Consider the following 23,820-nt stretch of genomic DNA (forward strand, 5'->3'; position numbering starts at 1 on the left):
TTATTTTTATGTCGGATGAGTCCGTTGTGGGGATATAAAAAATGTTCAAGGGTTGCTGGAACCAGCATTATTCGGACAGTGTGGTTACACAACAGTTGGTGAGTACACATCCACTGGCAAAACAAAGGAAAAGGCTGAAAACTGAAAATAACCAGTGACTCACTCTGTTTTCTGAAGCATCATGTTAGCTCTTGGACTTATGTGGATTATGACCCATATCTATGACAGCGCTCTTGACATTGACTTAACTCTGCTGCATCAGTGGGAAGAGAAGGATGGATAACAGCAAACACCACCATGGTTTGCTTACAGAGGTTTATTATTGGTTAGAGGATCAGGGGGAAAGACAATCGTGATCAACAGCCACCTGAAGGAAATGTCTCTGTGTTTAAAATGTGTCTATTTCATGGTGGCCCTCAGAGCTCAATGCACTGCAACTTTGGAAAACGCATGCAATAAGTGTGTAACATTTGATATAACATACAGTAGGTCTAATGATAGCCACAAAGCAGTGTGACATTGAGTGGGCTGCAGACAGCTTTTTACTCTGTTAGCTGTGCTTGGCTGCTAGTGATGAAATAATAAAAGTTTGAGTGGATAAACATAAGTCATGAGCGAACCTGTGTATCGATAACATAAAGGTTTATGAAAACAAAGTGCCCCTGACTCTTAAACGACTTAATTAAATGCAGAACCTGCTTTATTAAATAAGATATGCTCCACTCTGCATAAATCCATTAATCGATAGCAAAACTGCCACACAAATATTAGAATAATTGATCCAGGATGATTCAGCAGCGGAGAGGTCTACGGGCGAGGGGACATTACCTAGCAGTAACAGTCTCCGAGAAGGTCAGTGGATACTACAGAAATGACTAATGTCCTCTCTCTGGCTCCCGCTGGCCAGACTTTATTTTGGCTAGTTACAGGAAATTACATTTTTGTATTTTCTATCACCCTTTATTCACCTTCTCTTGTATTCATCAGTGCCTCATAAATACAAGTTGTAAGTGACACGTCAATGTGATAAAAGATAATCACACATCAGACACCGAACCACTGGTAGTGTGTGGGTCTGTACTGTTTGCTAATGTGAGGTAGCAGTGAAGTCAGTATGACTCATAGACAGTGGTGTGACTAAGCAGCATCATCCAGTTTATTTTACTCTACATACACAGACATGGACGCCAAATATAAACAGTGTGTCAAATCTGTTTCTGCTTCTGAGGTGCTGCTAAGTCTTGGGAATATAGGGGTTTCCAGTACAGGTTCCCCTTTTTAGAATGAATGAAGTAGGAGTGGTTTTAAACAGCAGGAAATATTTAAAAGTAATCGGATACATTTATCGAACTGTGTCTCATTTCTGACAGAACAGAGAGCAGCTACACTTTCCTGTTATCTCTCCACAGCCCCAAAACACATCAGTGGGAGTCAAATCAAAATTGATGGAGTGCCTCTGAAATGTCTTCTAAAATATCACCAATCAATATCAAAACATCTATGTCACAACAAAACGGAAGAGATATTTTTCTCATTTGAACAGAAAAATATCCTGAGTTCAGTGAGGCAGATCTACCCTGACACAGGCTGAGGGATCATATACTGTGTAGGGCCGCTCCCAATCATCACACAGGGTCCAATACTGCCAGCACCTTGACTCTGACCACTGTGGGAAAGGCCTGCCTGCCTATCACTGAATTACTGCTGCTGTTTGCAGGTCCAGGTAACCCTGCTGCTAGAGTCGAGCCATTAAAAAATCATGCAGCCATACAGTCAACCCTCAGTTACACAGTATATGTGGGTTACTAAAAAAAAAAAACGCACAACATAATGTTTTGCACTCTGAGACTCAGCTACCTTCCAAACACTCAAATAGTAAATACAACGCTTCCTTAGCAACACGGAGACTGAGAAAATGTCAAGATAAGAATGGTGAAGATACTCAAATTGTACCACAACTAAGGGCCCCAAGATTCCTATAAAGTTATAAAATATAAATGGTTAAAGTCAAAATGTAATGTCTAACTATCCTAGTCTCCACATGTGGATTTCCTTTTTTTTACGGACACAGCTGGAAGATACAGACAGTGTGATTTTGTGAGGAGTCAGAGGAAGACATGGAAGCATCTCTGGCGGAATAATTCCAGATGATGTGCCCATAATAAATCGAGGACAGCATCTCTCCACTTGTGGTACAGTTTCATTGGTGAGGCGGTTGAACTGATGATGTTTCGTAACAATTAATTTGTTATGTATTATGGAGGGAAGAACTCTCTTCCTCAGTTAAAAATCAAACAGACCAGTCACAGAACAAGTCTCCTGAAACCAACAAGTTCTAACACTTTCACACATCATCCCCTCCCATGTCAGTGTAGGGAGTGTAACTGTCCATGGTGCTGAAAGTCTATTCAGCACCTCTTTCTCCCCAGATGAGGCTCTGCAATACACATCATACAACACACTTTGTCTTACAATATTTATTTTTACATATTTGTAGTGTTAGATATCTCTAGTGGGGGAGCTCTACTGTGTCCTTGCTATTACTCGCAGTTAAATACTGTCAAACTCAGGACTCTCATATGTGCCTCCACTTCATCCCCATTGTCTCCAGTACTGTATATACAAAGAGAATCACTATGCCAGACGGCAAAGAATCTGACTAGACTCACTGCAACAATCCCCACTCACTAATTTCTAAAATGAAATTCAGATCACTGTTGCCTCCAAACAGAAACAACACACGGTCTCAATGTGAATCTCAAATTTATCCACATGGATGAGGGTCTGCACCTAATCCTAACTTCTTGAAGGAACGTCGTCTGGTACTGCCAAACCTGCACACAAGGCAGTTGCAGTCTAGACTTTTCTAACTATTGGTTCCTTTTCCTTTTCACCATTTACGATCAATAGCCAAAATGCAGGTTCTAATCTAAACAGTTGATTTTTGAGTTCAAGTGATGACATTCCCTCAAGATGTACTTAAGATATCATGTTCAAGAAAGAAACATAAACATACTTCATGAGGCCACTGAAATCCAAGTTCAAGTGAATGTTTATACCAAATGTGAAAGAATTCCCTCAAGGTGTTCCGGAGATACAGCGTTCTTTGGAATGGGACGGACAGGCGGACGGAAAGACAACCCGATGGTGAGGGTAGCATATCCGATTTCAAAATTCACAGTGTTAATTTGCTAGTGCAGGCGTGCTTAATGGGAAGCCGCCAATAAGAAGAGAATGTAGTTTTTTCTCCTCTAGTTTTACTTATAAATACATATAATGCTCAACATGGGACACAACAAACAGTGACACATGGTGGTGTTCTGTGGTCTGTGGTCGGCTGCAGCTCCTCACAAGCTGAAACCAAACCAAACCTCATGATGACGTTGAAGTTTCCGAAAGAAAGAAAAACAAATGAAGGCTACATGAGTCATACATTACATATCTGAGAAGGACGTGGAATTAATGTTAGCATGATAGATAAAATATACTAAAATATAGATTTATAATATCAGCCAGTGATCTTGTGATTCCTTAAAATCAAAATGTCAAGACTTCTCATATCCCCATGTCTGCTGAATTAATGCAGCCGAGCCTCATTACAGCAGCACTTTTCCATAGCCCCCAGAGACACTGTGTCCTCCCAGAGCATTAATGCTGCCAAGAATACCGGTGGAAAAAAGAGAACGGAAAAAAGTGACACCTGAGCAATACATAAAAACTCAGATGTGCTTAAAGACAGATGCATATGTACGAATTAAAATCATGCTCACCTTTATTCTCTTGGCCTTAACTCTTCAGTGGTGTCATGGCTGAGGAGAGGAGAACAAACAAGAATGAATAAGTTCAAATACAGTGCAAATTCTGAAAAGTGCTCATGCTGTCATCAACTTTCATGTCCATTGTCTCCAAAGCATTATCACAGGATTTGCGGTTGTTATCGCATTCCCCCCTCCTTCTGCATCCCTCCTCCTCCTCCTCCTCCTCCTCCTCCTCCTCCTCCTCGTCTGCTCCATCTCTGTGCACCAACCTTGCCGTGGCTAACAGGAAGCAGAGGGCACAGCGTTTTATTTAATTAGTCACAGCAGCTGAGTGCTCATGTGGAACCAAACAGGGGAGGCAGATTGGGGTAGTGAGATGGATAGGCTCTCTCCCACTGGACCTTGGCTGTACTGTCAGAGGAGCATAGATTACATGGCAGAACTGGGTGGAGGGGAACAAGGCGGGGGTGATGGCAGAAGGATGTAAATGGCACCTGTGCAGGGGGATTTCTCCAAGTGAAGAGATTTCCGACGTACCCCTGTCCTCTCACAAAAGGATTCGTTACGCTATTAACGCGTAAAAACCAGCGGACAGCGGAACTGGCCCATTGTTGTGATGCACAGCAAACTGAGTCGTTTGAATGTGAAACTGTGACAACGCTCTTTATTCCGAATGATTTAGGAGCTGCCATTTTTCCTCTATCTAATCAGACAAAGATCAAGTGGCCTATTCCTCACAGACCAGCAGATACCCTCTGAGAGGTTGCAGAAGTTGCTCCGTGTGCAGCACAATCTTGATGAGTTTCTCTCCAAACTTTCTGAAACAACTAGCAATCCCCTGTTGTAATACCAGTGCAGTGTCCATTCTGAACAAGCCTATTTGGAATGAGCTGTTTGCTTGGCCTTTGGTTTTGATGGTTGGAGCTTTCTTTCTAAAAACTGCAAAAGTGACCTATGAGGATTTACTTAACTTTCATATGTTGCACGTCGGCTATTTCAGATGCAATACACATGCCAAGTGTGAAGCCGATGATAGTAATGGTTCTTGAGATACTGTGTTCCACATACCGACAGAGATGTGTGGAAATAGTAAACATATACAATTACACATTCTCATGTAGAAGATATGATCTATATAGAAATAACAAGGGGAAGCAAGCACAGGAAGTATCTATTTGTACATAATTACAGAATATGTTGCAGTGTGAGAACTATATGATTTATCTCGTACGAATTTTATAATTTTCCATTATTACCAAACCAGCGCTGCTTGGCCTTCAACAAGGATACAGCATCTCTCTGGGTTCCCCTTGGAGATAATACCATAGTAAACATGTAGCTTACTGTATGCTGCTGAACCAGCAAGGAACATGAGTGCACTGCTTAAATAACCAAGAAGCAATGGTGTGCAGGGAGCTCTTTTAATTAGCGCTCTTGAAGTTATCCGGTGACCCACATCTAATAATGAAGGCAACATGAATGTTCTATTTACATATGTTTAGTCAGTAATGTGTGACCGTTGGGAGAGCCCGGTGGCCGAGTATGTGGTGCCAGTGGAAAAGGAAGGACCTGTCAAGCAGAGCTGCCTGGAGCTGTTTTCCAGGGTCCCTCTAAATTCCTACTGAAGCAATGTGGAATAGTATATTAGTGACCTGCAGGTCTGGGTCATGTTATAAGAATTCTGTCTGAAATGTGTTAACAAGCCTTGGTCAGGCAATGCCACATATTCCAAGAAAAATACAACTCTATTCAACACTATGATTCAAATCATGAAGTGCGAGTAGTGTTCCTGTTTTGCTTATAACAGGTATAACATTTCGTTGACTGGACTTGTATTCTTGGAGTGAATGAGAGCTCAGTGGTGCAGGAGAACAGTACAAGAACCATCCAGCATGGTATTGTAGCATGTTTGAGGTAGATGGGTGGAGCCTCCAAGCATTCTCTGAGACTATGTTTTAGTTGAGTTGTGTTCTAAGAATATATGTTTCTTGGCAAATGCCAGAATTTATTATTATCATTATTGTAGGTACAGTTGCTGTTGTTAAGGAGACATTCTGGTACCGTGAGTGAAGCTATGTGCAGTGTGCACAGTTAGTAACACGCAGATCCGTGAGTGGAAAACCAACTGGTTTCAAACAATAAAAGTGAGCAATTCTCACATGATCATTCTCTCTGCTTAAGTTCTTTCATTTGTGAAATTGGAGTGGAAGATTGTTCATCATGGGTCACACTCAAAGCCATGCTCAAGCTACTTGCCTGGTCTGGAAATTGCAACATTTTCTTTACTTATACTAAAAGAGAAAGTATATTCTACTTGCCAATTTTTTGTTAATACTATTGTTTTATGTTATATTAACAATAAGGTATAAAGAAGTTAAAAATAACTTCAGCCTAATTGCATTTATTTACATTTTTCAAAGCGATCAGTTTCCTTGATTTTCTAAAGTAAAATCTACTTGTCAATTTTTTACAGTGTGTTGTTGTTTGTTCTTCCTTCTGAGAAAATATCACAGTCTTCATAGCGGATTCACAACAACCATCTTGGATATCACTGAAAATGCTTCAGCAGTGCTCTCAGTGAGCACTCCTCTATCAGTCATCGCATCAACCCGCCACATTTTAGAAAAACGGTTGAGATCGGTCTAACCAGTTTCAGCAAGGATAGTAATCGCTCTGAATGGGATGGGGCCCAAACCTATCTGCAGTAGTAAATAAACACAAGCTCTCTGAATGGTCTGGTTTGCAGACTAACATGAAACAAACAGCAGGATGTGAAATGCACCGCCTGCAAACATTGCTTCAAAAAACTACTCATGATCAAAAACTTCCCAGGGTTCCTTCAAGGTCAAGATCAGGGATAAGTCAGGTTTTACAATATAGATTAGATATTAACCAATCAATTTCTTTAGTCGTTACGAGTTGCCTACAGTCATCCCAGCCCCTGTAATGCAGTTTTATCCCTAAACGAACATGTAAAAACTATGTTCTTATAGTCATATTGACTATACGGTATCTGCAATGGATTATATGCTCAGAGGCAATAAAAATATGTAATTCCAAGGACCGTGCAGCTGTACTCCCAACTAAAATCTTTAAACTTCATTAACTCGCGATGCCATGCTTTGGTTCCCAAGAGAGACATAAGGTGGACATAATGTTCCCCACTCATTAAGGATGTCGTTTTTTCATAGTTATGTGAATAACTCAATACAGACAGAAGGGAGAACTAATGAACACAAAGGTGACTTTGACTCCGGTCTGACTTTCCTCTTTCTGCTAAAGAATCACCTTTACAAACGTTAGCGAGCTCGAATATCAACACGGTATTCAGGATGATGAGCTAATGGACTTCCAGCATTTTGGACTGAATACGAAAGGAGTCAGAAGAGCTTCTCTTTGCTATCTGCTCTAAAAGGCCTGATATTCCCAAACCATCCACCTTCATGGGACCTTGCCTCAGTTAACAAGGGTTAATAAACCCGTTTTACACACGCAGCTCCCATTTTAGAGGGCGTGTCAAATTGTTCTTTCCGACAATTCTTTTTCAGTGAGAGAACTGGGTCACTGACTAACTCTCTCTCTCTTCCGGGGGCCTGGTTGTTAAGGCCTGACGCATTAGGAGTCCAGTATTTTAGGGAGAGAAGGGGCTGGTGCACACAAACTAAAGCCAACTTCTGACAGGAGGAGCTGCACTTGCGTGACTGCCGCTCCGTCTAAACAGCACATCACGCTCAGATAACTGAACACGTTTAAGAGAGGAGGTGGGGAGGTGCGGGGTGAAGGCAGCAGGAGCTGTGCAAACTGTGGATGTAGATGAGTGTATGGCACTGCTCCTTTCTGTGTGAGGTGTTTGACCTTTTGCATGGAGTTGCGTTCCTATAAGTGTGTGTTTTGTGTGTGTGAAGGGGGTTGTTGGCGTCGGCGCCTGGAAATGAATCCAGAATTGGAGCCCCACTGTTTGTTAAACATTATTTGCCTCTGCTGTAAAGGTAACAAAGGGATCCTGCTCCATTGCGAATATATGAGCGCAGGTCCCTACAGTTATCACTGGTTATTGTTAAAATCAGGGCGGCTTTTAAAGGGGAGGCACGCTCTCCTTTGGACAGTTCATTAAGATAACACACAAACGTGGCTCCCCATCATCCTGGGTTTATTAAAGTGGGGCTCATTTCAGCTCCTTTGTCTCGTGTAGGAACCTCTGCCTTTGTCAGCGCAATTGGAGCCAGATGGCAAAACAAAGCTGCCTGTCTGAAGTGCTTATTGAGTGATCTCCGAAGGCAGAGCCATTAGCTTGACTTCACCAGCTCACTGCCCACAGCGTCCACCTGGACCAACCAGGTGCGAGGACAAAGACGGGGAGAGCGCGAGAGAGGGAGGCCGCGAGTCGCCGTCTCCTCGCTGTCTCCTCGCTGTCTCCTCGCTGGAACAGAGGCGAACAACGGTCTCACACTTCTGTTCTGCTTTACTCAGACCCCTTTAGCTAAAGCTGAACTGTTAAGTCTCAGTAGTTGTGGGTTGGCTGACCCCGTGCCTGGCTGCACAGATCGCCCTGAAACATTCATGAGAGAGGCATTAGAGAATAAAAGTCATTGTCCCCCCACTTCGCTCAGAGACTCCCCTTCACCTCTCAGCTTATTAAAATCACATGGTATTAACTTTGCTGTTCGCAGAAAGGCTAAATAATTCAATCAGACTAAAGAAGGAGTCAAATGAATAACTGTAATGACATTAACGATGGGGGAGAACTGCTCAGGACTGTGAGGGGTATTCACTGAGGCCGAGCAGGCAGAGGGAGCTTGCTCTGCTTGCTAATGGCAAAATTAATTCTGGACTCATAAGGTCACATCCATACTGAGCAAAATACCACATCCTCCTCATCACCCAAAAATAAGCACAAAGAAGTATTTCGTCGTGATTCAGTTACTTTAAGAGCAAAAGATTAGTCCTGAGCAACTTCTTTCAAATGAAAGGTTGCAAAAGAATAAGTATTGAAGGGATAATTCAACATTCAGAGGGACGTGCTCATTTGCTTTCTTGCCAAGAGGTAGATAGGAATATTGAACCACTCTCTCATCTGTACAGCAAATATATATAGTTATATATAGTCAGCAGCATGTTAGCAGAGCCAGGCACCGAGACTGGAGGCAGGGGAAACATCGAGCCAAGCATCGGCTTAGTGAACAGGATCATTTGAGTGCAGGACACGGCAGCACTATTGTTGGCATTTCGTGCAACTTGGAACTTGTGGAACTTGTTCCCATTAGATTTATAGACAAGATAGATTTTACAGTCGGAGCAGTAGCTTTGGGGGAAACGCACAATGTAAAACAGCTCGTTGGCATCACTAAATTAGGGCGTCTGTCTCCCTCTCGCGCACACACACACACACACACACACACACACACACACACACACACACACACACACACACACACACACACACACACACACACACACACAGAGTTATGTGTTAGAGTTATGCCACTAGGCTGCTGTGTTGAACGGATTTCAGTGCCTGGAGCTGGTCTCCTTTCTCACATGTGCCCTCCTGCTCCATCAGCGTTCACTCACAAGTCATTCAGGTACTTGTTCTGTTGGATCCTGTTACCATCCTGCCACCTGGACTCCATTTGAGAGCAGCCAAACTAATCTGTGGGTGATTCTTATGTTAGTTTGTATTAATGCAACTATAGCACAATAAATAAAATAACCTTTATGTTTGAAGAAATGCAGTTTTCAATGCTTGTTAGCACATGTTAAGAACTAATTGGCCTGTTTATAGGCTAAGGCAGGTCAGGCTGCCCAATTGATGTGGCAATAATCTCTATAAACAGAATGTTATGTGAATATCTGCTTTGTATTGTATTGTGCATCTGTAGGTGAGGCACAGGATTTTGGGATCCGGAAGCCTTTTGGTTTCAGTTTTTAGTTTGACCAATCACATTCGAGCAGACTCTGGTCTCCTGCAAGTAAACAAACCGTGTGGACAGCAAAACTGGGCGAACACATTTTTAATTCATCTACATTCATGTGCAGATAACTGTTAATAGAGATTTGCCAAAATGTTGTCTGGACCTAAAACACAAAACCAAAAGTATCACTGTTTGTGTTTTGTGTGGAGACATGTTCGATGTCAGACTGTAAACAGTGTATGACAAACACAGGAAGCCCCGACATATCGGTCATTTCCCCCAGAGGCCGATTTGTCATCAGAGGATCTGCCATTGTCTCTGAGATTGATAAAGCTCTAATTTAGCAGTCATCAGTGGATAACATGGACTGATGCTCATGATTAAGCTGCTGACATTTTTCAATGTGAGTTTTATCTGACGGGTGTAAAACTTTAACCAGTGGATTTTCCGACCGCTGCTGTTTCCTGACCAGCATTGGTGATCTACACCTGCACAGCGGTGCTGGATAAAACATACAGCGGGTGTCTGATGCACGCACCCGCTTGACCAGGTGTACATGAGCTGACCTGTCTTTGACTCCTCTTCTTCCAGCTCCTTGGCCTCCTCAGCTGTGGGAGGACAGAGAAGCCATTATCAGTGGGAGCCACAGCACAAAGGCAGACACACAATGTAGTCACTTCATCACAGGCCCATGGTGAGCTGATCCTTCACAGCTCAAAGGACACAGGCTGTGATGAGACAGCCTATATGACGGCAAAGCTCCGCACAATGGCAGCCCCACCACATCACACACACACACACACACACACACACACACACACACACACACACACACACACACACACACACACACACACACACACACACACACACACACACACACAAAGAGCCATACCCACCCCTTAACCTCCTATCCAGCCCTTTTCACAAAGTCAGTAATCACATTAGGCTTTAGCTGCTGGCTTTCTGAAAACCCACTGTCAACAGAGTTAGGGAGGCAACCCAGTGATGGCTGTCACACTTACATACACACATGCTACACTTGTGCATGTACGCACACACACGGGCTAAAAATAGTTTTGGGACAGAGTATCCAAGTGGCTGATATGAATTCTGTGACACCGTTTTCACTGCAATTGGACGTGAGATTAGGGCGTCAGATACATGGGATTCAACTGATAATGTGAACAAAAATTAAATGTCAAGGCAACACAATTCATTGGTTTGTATCCCTGCACATTTGCCTGATTTTCCTTGAATTTGACAGCAGAGAGTACAACCCTCCGGGGAAATTAACCCCAAAAATACTTATTATTACGGCAGCAGAACGTGCTGAGTTTCCAGATTCACACAGTCTGCATATGCATCTGCCCCCACCACATTCTTCAGTTTGTCCTCCTTTGTGTTAGACTGTATAAAGAAAAACACATTTTAAAGTGTTATGCATTGTATATGTGTGCACATTCAACACATCATTAGTCAGCTAAACGTACTCAGCTATTTGTCTTTCATTTTGGATTTTGAGGGATTTATTATGACTCGTACCAAGAGGATTTTTTGTAAGTGAATAATCTAAAATGCAGTTTTGGGTTAACCTGTTAATAAAGTGCACATTTTGAGAGTAAAAGTCACAGAAGTCCCTTTGGGGAAAAAAACTATACATATACCTCTGCCTCACATTTTCACAGTTGCAGTGTTACATCCACACATATATCTGTGAGCCCATTTACCTTTACCACTTCATACAACACCTTCATATCAACAAAAGGTCCCAGCGCTGTGGCAGCAGTGGAAATACCTCGGGGGGGTGGCAGGGCTTTGATAGGAGAGCAACATTTAAAGGCAACTTAAAGTCAGGCTGAAGACGAGGGCATGCACAGGGCAGGGGAGGGAGAACTGCTCCCCTTGTACGTCGAGAATGTTTCAATTTTATGCCCTTTTGGCCGCATCCCAAATGTGTGGGGGTGAGAGGGAGGGTGGTTATGGCTCAAGTGTGGAAGGTGGACAAAGCACATATAAAACAAGAGAGAGAGTCAGGGGACAGAAACAGCTACTCCCTGAAGCCAGGAGAGTGTTACTGTACCTCATCATCCTCCCTTCTGCCTCTCTGTTGTCTCTTAGTTTCAGCTGTGCCGCACTGATGCTGACTCTCTTTAAAACACTGCTGTGACATGACTGATTCCACTATAACCAAAGGCTGATGGCTCCAGATAGTGAACCTATATGTACGGTGCTATTAATACACTGATAAGTTTGCCTAATGAATTCATTTTTGCGTTTTCATTTCAAAATCTATATATTTTGTTGTATTTGTGTTTTCTTTGTATTCATAGTTATTTATTAAAACGATTATGTTAAACTATAAAATATAATTTCTCTGTAATAAGGGTTTGTTAATGACATCTTAGGAATCACAAATTTCTAAAATATACATATTTCGGCAGATATATATAACCCTAACCTTATATATGTCAGGTTCTACGAAAAACAGCAGTCTTCTTCTATTTGAAACCTTTGTGCATGTTAATGTTATTGTCTGTTGTCTTTGCTGCATATTCTGTTTCATCTATCTATCTTCTATTTATCTTCTATCCCTTCTAACTGCTCTTAAGTAACATTAAACAAACACAATGAGCAGCTTTCTTTCACCAAATGTTGAGAGATCAGGGGACTTTTACAAATGTCTGTTTTTATTTAGACTAAAATAAATCTATAGCTGCGTTCAGACATGCACTGAAGTCCGGACATTTTCATGAAATTTTCCAGAGGGGCTGTAAGTGAGAACGCAAATGTTTAAGTGCATGTGTCAGCTCCTGGGTAAAATGTTTGCAGAATGTCCAAGTGCAGCAATGTGAGAATACAATATACTGTGTCTCAGGATTAAATATTTGTCATACTAAAGAAAACTAAAGAAAACAAGTACATTTTCCTCGTGTTTTGAACACGTCTGACCCGGACAATCTTCTGCTGTGATCAACGGAAAATGTACGGCCTCAATTTTATGGAAATCATGTCTAAAAAAGACTCATGAGTTATTTCATGTGTTTTCTGTGACACATATAAAAAAATCAATCCCAGCATTTGAGCATAGGCAGAGCTGAGGGTTATACCCTGTGGAACATGTGCACCACAGTGGAAATAAAAACCCTTGGGGAAACACTGTTTTCCTTCAGACTTTCATATGTCACACAGAGGAAATCTGTCACATGTCACAAACACATCATCTCTCAAGAGTAGCTCTGATAGAATCATGTGCTTATTTAAATGTAAAATGATCTTTGGAGAAATGGAACAGTGGTCCTGAATAGGTCAGTGAAAGGGTTTATTAGATATATAGTCACAGCCATTACATAAGGAAGGATGGAGGACAGGGATGAAGAAGAAAAAAAAAACACATCCGTGCACGCTGGTGCTGGGACAAAACTCTGCCCCTGGAACTGAGCTTTCACTTCCAGCTGCAACACCACAAGCTGCTCTGCTCGGTTACGATACACACCCGGGTGCTCCACATACATTATGACAGCAAAGAAAAATGACTTACTCACTCCTCCACTGTTAGTGACCCTTTCACCCTCGCTACCCAGACACAGTGGAGAGAGAGTCAACTTCAATCAGGCCATACCCAGGAACACCATTAAAAGATAAGACAACCACAATTAGGTTGCACTTCCCTGCTTCCTGCCCTCCCCACAGCTCCGGATATGTGCATAGCAATCCTATTTTAAGCCCCATCCACATCTGTATTCATACAGTATCACTCTATCAGGAGTATAAGAGTTTTGCATAATATGTGAAGAAGTCAGCGCTCTCACTCTTCAGATTTATGCTCGGAAAAAAAGGCCAAAGACTTGCGAAAACATTGCTAGCAGGGGACAGAGTAAGACTTAACATTTGATAAGGCGGACAGTGGTTGACCACATAATCAATCCAGCCGTCCGTGTTGGAGCTGCAGGGGAGAAATGCAGCTCCTCATCCGACCCAGTCAAGAAAAGGCCCCGCAACCAAGCGAGCCCTTTGCCCGTGGGAGGAACTGCATTATATTCCTCGCTTTCCATTACATTTGATTTCATATGTTCCATGGAGCTATTTACTCTTGCCTCTGCGTCTGTGTCACTTCCATATTTATTTTTAAACCTCTGGGCCGTGGTGCAGACACTGGCTGACCTTTATTTAAATGTCTCCTCCACTCTGAGCGGATCTCATTACAGCAGAGCTGGTGGCTTTGCACTATCTATCTCATTTCAAAACTTTTTTTCTCTCTGCACTTGCGGCGATCCTCGGCTATCCCGCATTGCTAATTACTGGAACCCGAGTAATGATGTTCCTCTCTGCCAAAGATACGCGTTCCACCATCTGAGATGCTGCCGCGTTTAAGCGCCTACTCCTTCCGGATTTTTAAAGTTCCTTGAGCGCTTAACATCTCTTCGCTGCTTCCGGATCCATCTCCCTCGCTCTCGTTGCACCTCCTACATGATCGCCTATCATCGACCGGCCCCCGGCCCCGCTATGTCAAGAGTATAACGAGTCATTCTGCATTGTAATAAAAGGCCCTGAGGAGGCTTGAAAGGGCCTGAGAGTACGCTAGCTTAGTATCCATTATTCAGCAAGCCCTTGTACACAGCCTGAGAAAAACCGGAAAACATTTCATTACTTTTTTATCTTTGCGCATGAAGTTGCTGCTCTGAGATCCAAGTTTCATATTGCTCCTAATGAAGGCAAGACAGCCCCAAAACATGCCTTTATCTAAAGTTGGGCATTAAACACAGATTTCCCAGTCATCAACAATGATTTTTATTCCCTCTGAGAATATACTGTTGAATGTGCACAGTCACCTCTCCTGTTCCCCCCGCCCCCTCTCTCCTCCAATTCCCTCTACCTTCTCTCCTGGCCTCTTCGCAGCTCTCCTTGATCTTCCTGCGGCAGACAGCAGCCAGGGCGATGAGCAGCACCAGCAGACACACAGCCAGGCCAACAGTTACCCACAGAGCCACCGGGGGGAATGCGATGTTCTGACCTGAAGCAAAGGGCAGAGGGAGAGACAGTGAGTGGGAGAGAGAAGAGAGAGAGCGCCTCGTTATTCATCCTGCAGAGCTAAAATAAGAGCCAAACTTTCATCACTGTATCTATCACCGTTATTTCAAAATTGTCAAATTGTTTTTAGTATGTTGTCATAAAAAAAAACGGAATTATCGAGATTACAAAACACAGAATGATGACACTGATGATGATCATTGCCATCACCATCTCCGTCAGCTTTGCCGCATCCCACGCCGTATTGGGCTTACCCTTCGCGAACCTTTTGCTTTATGTAAACTGACTCAGATATTCTTTACTAGTATCCAATTAAGACACTTGAGCCTTTCAATTGGGTCCAGATGGCAAATAGCTTACCACGCTCATATGACTCTGTTGTCGTTTCACTCAAGCAGCACTGGCACAGCTTTAAGAGGATGTTGGCGCTAACTATCCCACCCCCTGCCTTCTGCTACACATTGCACAGATGTCTAAAATCTACAACTTCTTAATATCTGCAATATTATAGTTCATTAAATGGAATGGAATATGATTTTTAGATTATATCTTACTGTTTGGATATTGAATATATTACTGTAGCTATTATTATTGCTATTATATGTGTATACTGTATATATATATATAACCCCCATTTCTAAATGGGTTTTCTCCTAGTACACTGGCTTCCCCCCTCAGTCCACACACATGTAGACTGGGGTTAGGTTAATTGGAGACTTTAATTGGACCATAGGTATGAACTTGATTGGCTGTTTGTCTCTGTATGTTGGCCCTGTAATACACCACACTGCCCGCCTAATGTCAGCTGGGATTGGCTCCAGCCCCCCTTCGACCCTCAAAGGATAAGCACTATAGATAATGGATAAACAGTTGGAAGGATATTGATATGTATATTAATATATATATATATATATATATATAAACATCAAGATGCATCAAAGTTAATGACAGTATTTGCAAATTGTAAACTAATGAGGAGAAATAGAAACTGGTCAGCAGGACCAAAAAAAGATATTAGAGAAACAACCAAATTTCCCTTGAGTATTCAAACTGAACAGAGGGAGAAAAAGGGAAACAGCAGAGCGGAGCCACTGAATAGCTATGAGCCTGGCTTGAGCACAAACAGATCTCCAATGTCCAAGAAAAAAAAGAGAAAGAAAATACTAAAAAATGAGTAGAGTTGGAAAGAGCAAAATGATGAAGCATCTGTAAGGACTTGGCATCAGCTATGACAACAGGCAGGCAGGCTACAGTACGGCCCTGCCAAGATGGAGGGCAAAGAGAGGTGTCTTATTGGAGGTGATCAATCCTCAGATGGAAATCCAGTCCATCTGATGCTGAGAAACAAATGTACCTGATTGTTCCACAAAACAGACTAAACAAAGGCCACAGAGGCCCACAGACAGGAGGAGGATGAGGGACATGTGCGTACCAATTATAGAAAAGGGTCATTAAAAATTAAAATAAACTAGCAGCACCGCTCTGGAGACGGGAATGTCCGTCTGTTATCAGTTAGACCATCACTTTGGTCCAGACTAAAATATCTCAGCTATTGGTTCTGCTGCCATGAGATTTTGGACACACATTAATGTTTCCCATAGGAGGAATTGTTATAAAATATCTCAAATGCCACCATCAGATCAAAGATTCATTTTGGTTTATGACCAAATATCTGCAAAACTAATGATGGTCCCATAAGTGTGCTTTGTATTTAGTGCCAATTAGCAAATGTTACCATGCTGAAAGGTCAAACTAAGGTTGGGAGGATGGTAAATCATTGTGCACGTGTTAGCTACAGAGCCACAGAGCTGCTAGCATGGCTCATTGCTACTCTGTGCTTTCTGTTGTAACACCTGTCCTTAACTGCACTGGGTAGCAACATATTAAAAATAATGATTATATCGAGGCAATTACAGCTGAAGTAGACAAATGACAAATAATACATTTTATGTAATTATTATAATCAAATTTTAGGGTCACCTCAGTCTGTGTAAAGATATCTATTTCAGGAGAGTCTCAATACACAAGGCAGTATACAGACTCTCTGGTCCAGCGACTGCAAAACAGGATAAACAACCAAATGTCACAGAGAAAGGATAAAATCTGGAAAGTCAATCCTGTCATTTTGATGAAGCTGCGCATGCCTCCCCAGGCTAGTCATGACTGATGATGCTGCGGCTCGCTGTCCACCGAGCCCTTCACTCTGCTATATTTAAAGAATGACCATCTGAGAGCCACTTTGTAGTAACAGAGAATCTGCAAAAAAAAATGTAAGAGAAAGGAATAATCATACACAAGCTGCTCATGACTCATAAAGCCAGAAAAGTAACAAATGAGTCTTGCTCTTTGTGACGGGTAAAGCAGATGCCGTGTTCTTTGTTTCCATTGTATTTCTCATTCTCTTTTTATTCTCACACCTTCCCACCACGCTCTCCCTCCCTCAAGGCAGACTGATAAAGACAAATGCCATAGTCGGCTATCAGTGCTACACCAGGGCCCAAAGGGCTGCAGGATCATATTTTTCTTTTTCTCTTGTTTGATGATGTGATTTTGTTTTCCTCAGAAATAGATTTGTCTCTAATGGCTCTGTTTACCTATCGTCTCTCTCCCCCTTTTCCCTATTCCCTCTGTGCAAGGGCAAGGATGGAGTGCTTTGGGCTGCACTGCCACATTACCTAGAATCTGCAGAGAGCTGCACCAAACAGGGCCAACTTCGCTTCACACGTTTGCCTTTGTCTATATATACTGTGAATGTGTAGCACTCATTAGAATGCACATTTATAGTTGTACAGTAGAAAAATGAATGAATGTAACTTTAAAGCTGACTTTGCGGTGCACAAATGGAAAGCTGACCTGATATGATAACAGACCCTAAATGCCACAAACTCACCCGGGTTTCTGTTTGCTTTGACATCCTTCCACACACAATGGCAGTTAGCTAGCCTGTGCACATAAACCACATAGATACGCGGCACTTTATGATATTTGTTTTTAATAGATGGTATGTATGAAAGCAACTCGGTAACATTAGTATTTAGGCAAATCCATTATATTCCATGAGTCCTTTTGCATCGTTTTACTGTGACATCAGAACACTCAAAATAATTACTTTGCAAACATAACACATGAAAGCAAGTAATTCAGAGCGGATCACCTCCTTCTACATGCGCTGTTCTTCTGTACACTGTATACTATTTGACCTCCATCAAGGATGTTGTGTGTTTATTTGCATTAGTGAACAGGATTACGCAAAAACTACTGAACCGATTTCCACTCTAGGAAGAAGTCATTAAAATTTGGGGTGGATCCAGAAAAACGATCCAAAGATCCAGGATTTTCTTTCCACTTTCTTTCACATAGCGAGATGGGATGTTAGCCTTAGCAGTGGGGTGTGCTCTCCAAGTGCCCTTCTGGTTAAATTTGAAGAAAACTTTGCCAGTTAAAACAATTTCAATTAGCTCCTGGTATTTTTGTAATTCATTTATAAAATACGATTGTCATTGTGCTGTGGCCGCTATAAGGACCACAATCCACAGCTGTCTGAGCACATACAGGTCCTGTCTGTCTCAAACAGATAAAGATGTAGTAGGTGGACACAATTACAGAAACACCCAATATAATGCACATCAGATATCATATCTTCTTTATATTGTTCTGGTTTCATGGAAACATTGTCTGTGAGGCATTGAGTCAACACTAAGGCAGTTTTAGAGGCCATAACATGGTGATGGTGTATTATGTACCATTATATTGCACATATACTGTGATAGTGCTATTGTGTCCATTGCTTGGAGCTTTTTTGTTGTTGAGCACTATTTTAATAGTGCTCAACAACAAAAAATTATACATAATGAAAAAATATAATTGGTAGCTACAGATGTACCATGAATGAATGTGTGAAACGTTTTAATTGAGGTTATATCGGCCACACGCTGAGCTTATCCTCTACTGTTCCTTCTTATGCAAGGTGGTGTTTCACTGTAGGTTTTTTTGTGTATGATAGGAGGCCACAGCAGGCTGCTAAAGTAAAAATAGATATTTAATGGGGGCAGGCAAGAGAATGATAAAACACCACCTCCATATGGAGCCTCTAACACAGGGTGCCTCGCCAGTGAGAAATGAGGCTCCCCGAGTCTCGGGGAGATACTATAGGGGACTCGCAAGGGGCCGGCACAGGTATTGTTTGGGCTTCAGTGAATGTGAGAGCCAAGATTTGCAGGCGTTTTTACAGGGCTGAATGTTTTCTTTCCGGCACATTTGGTAGAATAAAGTGCTCCTTAGACTCCCTTGCCTGTCATATTGGTTCTGCAACGTGAAGGCGGTGGAGATCAAAGCTCCTTTCTCTCCAACTGTCACCCTAGTTTTACCTGCCGAGAAGAAACCTAGCCTCTTACGATGCGACCAAAGGAGAATAATGTCCTTTGACAGAGAGATGGCTTCAGGCTAAAAAGAGCCTCCAGGCTCATTGTAGACAAGCTGTGGGGATGAGGAGGAGGAAAGGAAGAGTCAATTAGGTTTTTCTTTCATTGTCAGGATGAACAACCTGGCCTTATCCAGCTTGGTTTTGAAAAAAAGGAGAAGAGAGAAGAGGGACTGGTAGAGGGGGAGTGTTGATCACAGAGGAGTGAGCTGGACTCAGGGCTAGCCCAGGGGTTGAGCAGCATCAGGGCCCGGCCCCGCTGTAGGGCCTGTACAGCCCTAGAGACCAGAAAGGCACAGCCAGACCCAGGAGTGGAAATAGGCTTCTAATATATCTCTCTAACAATGAGTCACATGGCAGAGATAAAGACATTCATTCACACAGTACAGTAAGGCAGGGTAGAAACAGTAAAGTGAATGAGATATAAAACTCAGTGAGACAAAACAGGAGCTCACACTTAAATCACATTCACCCAACACTGGTGAGGTGATTGATGCATACTACCTCAGCGAGTGCAAACAGGCTCGGCGACAGTGCTGATTTAAACTTCTTTATTCAGTTGCTGTGCAGCACTGGTATTCTCACAGGGAAGAGATTGGCAGAAACAATAACAACTGTGCTAATGGAAAGAAGATGGCCTTGGTGTCAGAGGACACGGATTAGCCAGAATGAAAAACATGAGCATGAATATTAGCTTCACATTCAACGAATGACTTTGAATTTGTTTCAGCTTCTGTTTCAATTACCAGCCTTTATTATCAACCTCAGAGGTGTCCATCAAAACGGTAAAACCCTCCCGATCCAGCGCCAGCGTGAAAAAGCTTGTGACCACGCGGACACACCAGCTGCTCTCGCAATATTTCTAGGAACACCTCTCCTCTCTGGGAGAGGACGAGAAGCTCACTTGCAAACTTGGCAAACTGAGATGGATGGCGACAGGTTTTTGTCCTGTCAGCATATTTGCTCTGAGCCTTCTCTCCTCTTTTTGCATTTCAATAAATCGCTTTTCCGCAAAGATACTACCTCGCTGTCTTATTGGGATGCAGAGAGGCAATGGGCTCATCTTCAAGACGACCTGCTGCCCATTAACTTACACAATTTGTCAGACGTTTGTGCCCTCCCCTTGACACCCCGGGCTCGTGGCAAACACCAGTGTATGATGTGCAGACGTGCACATTAAGACAGAGTAATGGCTCAGCATTTATAGGAATAAAGTTTCTAACTGCACACCCTTTTTTTCTCAGCAGGAGAGCTATAAAAGCCATCTGGTGGTGGTGGGAGACGTGGTGGAGGGTAAGCAGGAGAGAGGATGCAGTGAGTCAGTGAAGGGTGGAACGATGGATGGAAGGTGAATGACCAAACAACCCAAGTAGGTGAAAATAAACAGTGTTTGTTGGTTTACAAACAAAATAGGCATTGAGCTGTTAACTAAGTGAATGCAGAGATAACATTTGAATAACGTTGGAAGCATTGTAGCTGAGCCAACTACCAATCTAGGGGGTGAGTACATCTAAAATATAGGTTTTCAGTGGAGTTTTCCTCTAAGAAACACCACTGGGGGCTTTTAGTAGAACATGCAGACATTGAGCTACTCTTTATATATATATATATATATATATATTATATATATTTATTTACGCTTATCTTGATGGAATTTTTATTCACACATAAATACAGATTTAGAAATAACTATTATTTGCATGCCTGCTGCCCTCCTTGGATGTACTAGCCGTTTCCCAGGCTCCCTCACTGTTATCAAACCCTGATTCTCCATTTCCCATGGTCACCATGGTAGGCACACACATTACCATCGAAAGTTGACAGGGCAGACATTCAAATGAGACGTCACCACCACAAAGGGCCAGTGATCAGCTCGAAGTTATCTAGACTCACCAAAGCAGCACCCCGAGGGGTTTTTGGTCTGATAAATACACACGTCCCTGGAGGTCAGTATTCACTGGCATGTATTACCTCTGGAATGGCCACAGTCATCAAAGTAACATGAGAGTAATCAAAGAAACCATGACTGACTCAACACTACTACTACTACATTATGTTGCAACATGTACATAAAGGGAGATGTGTCTTCCAGCTGCAAGGAACATTTCTTGGTGGCTAACACCACAGAAAGTTCCCAAAAAATGCCATCTATTCTAAACAAATGGGTAAGACAGATTGTTGGGGACTCTTTTTGGTTATTGTCACAGTACATAAAAGCAAACTTACAATGACAGTCCCTGATTTGTCTGGGAGGGAGGAAGGGCGAGGCTAAAACACAGCCGCATTCAACGGGATGATTTCAAGTCTTACTCAGATATGCCAGGAGCAAGGTTACAGTGAATTCTCTCATCTTTAAAGCTGAAGGTAATCCCATACCCAGTAGACTGGCTAATTAACTGAATACATAGCTCAGAGCGAACTGTATGGCTGTCGTGTTAGTAAGACAGATAGAGGTGGGCAGTGTAACCGGCATAAACCTCACACCGGTGGCGATACATGCCCTGATGTGGACTTGGCTACCCCATTTATTCTGGTACAGAATGGATTTTAAATGTCACGTCAAAGTGCACGGGCGAGCATCAGCTTACTGCATGTTAACCAGCGAGCGTATGCGCTTCTCTTTTTACACTAAAACAAACGCACATTTGCATGCTCGGAAAAGGGCGGGTGAAGAAATGGAGTCAGACAGCACAACAGAGACGGGAGCAAACCGTGAGGAAACATGTCAGCAAGTATGAGGGATGTTTGCGAATGTGCTCCAGCTCTGACACGAGCAGCACTGCCACTGGTGAGAGAAGAAAAGCCACGGTGTCGACACTTTTGCCAGAGAGCCTGTCCCAGTGATGAGACAAGTTGGTTGTGGAGAGGCACGGTGAAAACACACAGGGTTCATGGTACATAAAACAGACTCGCAAATATTTCACCCAAAGCAAAATGAACTCGTAGTGCAGCAGTTGGGAGACAGTGAGGCAAACGGACACACGCACACGCACACGCACACACACAGTGTTGTCCCACCAGGTATGAAACTCTCCCCCACAACTGCTCTGAACTATAATATTAATGTTTCTGCAGGTTTTTTTAGAGCCTATTGAATGAAATTTATGATCTATGTCAAGAACGACAAATATGAGGAAATATGAGGAAATAAATTATTTACACTTCCCCATGGTTGAAGATAAGGTGAGGCAGCCAAGTGGAGAATAATCTTTGAAACACCACGTTATCTCACAAACTACAGGCAGAGACGGTAGGTATCTGTAGTCTTTACCAAAGCCAAGCCGAGTGTCTGTTTGGGGTGCTTGTAGATTATAGCCCCCCTTTCCACTGGTTAAACAACCCACTGACACCCACTAACATCTGTCTTTTGTCTGAAATGGGAATGGATCCAATCGGCATTCACTCCCAGGTGAAATGATTCCGAAGTGGACACAGGTTTTTATCAGCTCTGGCTTCGATCGGCAGTGATGGAAATGAGAAACCCTGGTGATCGAGGTAATTTGGCAAGACGAGGTAAGAGACCTTCTCAGTTTGAGAAAAAAAAACAGAGATGCAAACATGCTCTTTTGAGATATGGGAACAAGTCTATTGCCTTTTTTTTTGCAGATTCACTGCCTTTCTAAAACCTGCGTAAATCTGCTAAATGTGGTGTAAAAGAGCTGTATCAGGTATGGTGGTCTTGTTGGTAGTCTTCTTACAGCATGCACATTTCTGTACCATTGATAAAGAACTACAACACCCATTACAAACTATAAAGGCTGTCAAAAAAATAATTTCTTAAAACTATAATTTGAATGCACAATGGAAATAGAACTAAATTAATGTCAACAAAAAAACAAGACCCACCTAAACGTCCATTTACGTCGTATTTTAACGTAAAGACTTTCTAAGACCCCAGGGAAGTCCTGTATTAGATCATAACTTAAACATCAGGCAATAAATTGTTACTAAACCAGAGATTTGTCTTGCAGTTGAACCAAATGCTATTGAAAGGAAAAAATATATACCACAAGCCATATCAAATATACCAAATACCGAATGTATACCATGATATACAGAAAAAAATCCTGCAATATAAATTTCATGTCATGCTGCCCAGCCGTTGTCTGGAAGAGAGATGAATGTGGACGACTATATTGTCACACGACAGGTCTGCCCACCTCATCTAACACTGGCCTGGCTCGCTCTCTCCCTCAACATCTCCCATGTCCCTCCCAGCCCCACTGGGGCCTCAATTAAAAACTCCTCTGATGTCTAGTAACTGACAGAGACTCCATCACTTCCACACATCCCTCTCCACTGAGAGTGGCATTAAGATGTTGGAGGCAGAGTGGAGTATTGATTTTCTTCTTTTTTTTCCTCCATCTGGTCGCTCCAATTTCTTCAGCGGGCCATCTTTGTAATGCAGGTGGAACTCGGGTCCAATAATCAGTTTACAACGTTGTGTTGTCTCCATTTTTAATTGGCTTTTAAACAAGAGCTGTCGGACAGATGCTGAGGATGTGTAGGAGAGAATCACTAGTGACAGCTATCAGTACCAGAACAGACTATCTAGGCTGCTTGATAATGCCAAGTGAAGGATCTAAGAGCAGAGCGACAAGGACAATAAGTATGAAAGGACTAAATAGACATTTAAAACAGAGGATGCGCATCGATCCTGCCGAACAAACTTGATTCTTTTCTTGAGCTAACTTTGTTC

The 23,820-nt window shown here is 42.5% G+C and overlaps 1 protein-coding gene across 2 annotated transcripts in view; it reads right to left on the reverse strand.

The window, feature by feature from the left end:
• The window catches only part of cd276 (CD276 molecule), a 72,397-nt gene that overhangs the window by 9,840 nt on the left and 38,737 nt on the right, over positions 1 to 23,820 (reverse strand). Inside the window, exons 5-7 of one of the 2 annotated variants that reach the window (XM_034572020.1) lie at positions 14,547 to 14,684; positions 10,209 to 10,278; positions 3,771 to 3,809 (exon numbers count right to left, since the gene is read on the reverse strand). In XM_034572020.1, the coding sequence (XP_034427911.1) occupies positions 3,773 to 3,809; positions 10,209 to 10,278; positions 14,547 to 14,684 (245 nt within the window). In that variant the 3' untranslated portion in view covers positions 3,771 to 3,772. The remainder of the gene's footprint in view (positions 1 to 3,770; positions 3,810 to 10,208; positions 10,279 to 14,546; positions 14,685 to 23,820) is intronic. The other variant, XM_034572028.1, reaches the window with a different exon arrangement.

This window comes from Hippoglossus hippoglossus, chromosome 3 (assembly GCF_009819705.1).
Source record: "Hippoglossus hippoglossus isolate fHipHip1 chromosome 3, fHipHip1.pri, whole genome shotgun sequence".
NCBI lineage: Eukaryota > Metazoa > Chordata > Actinopteri > Pleuronectiformes > Pleuronectidae > Hippoglossus > Hippoglossus hippoglossus.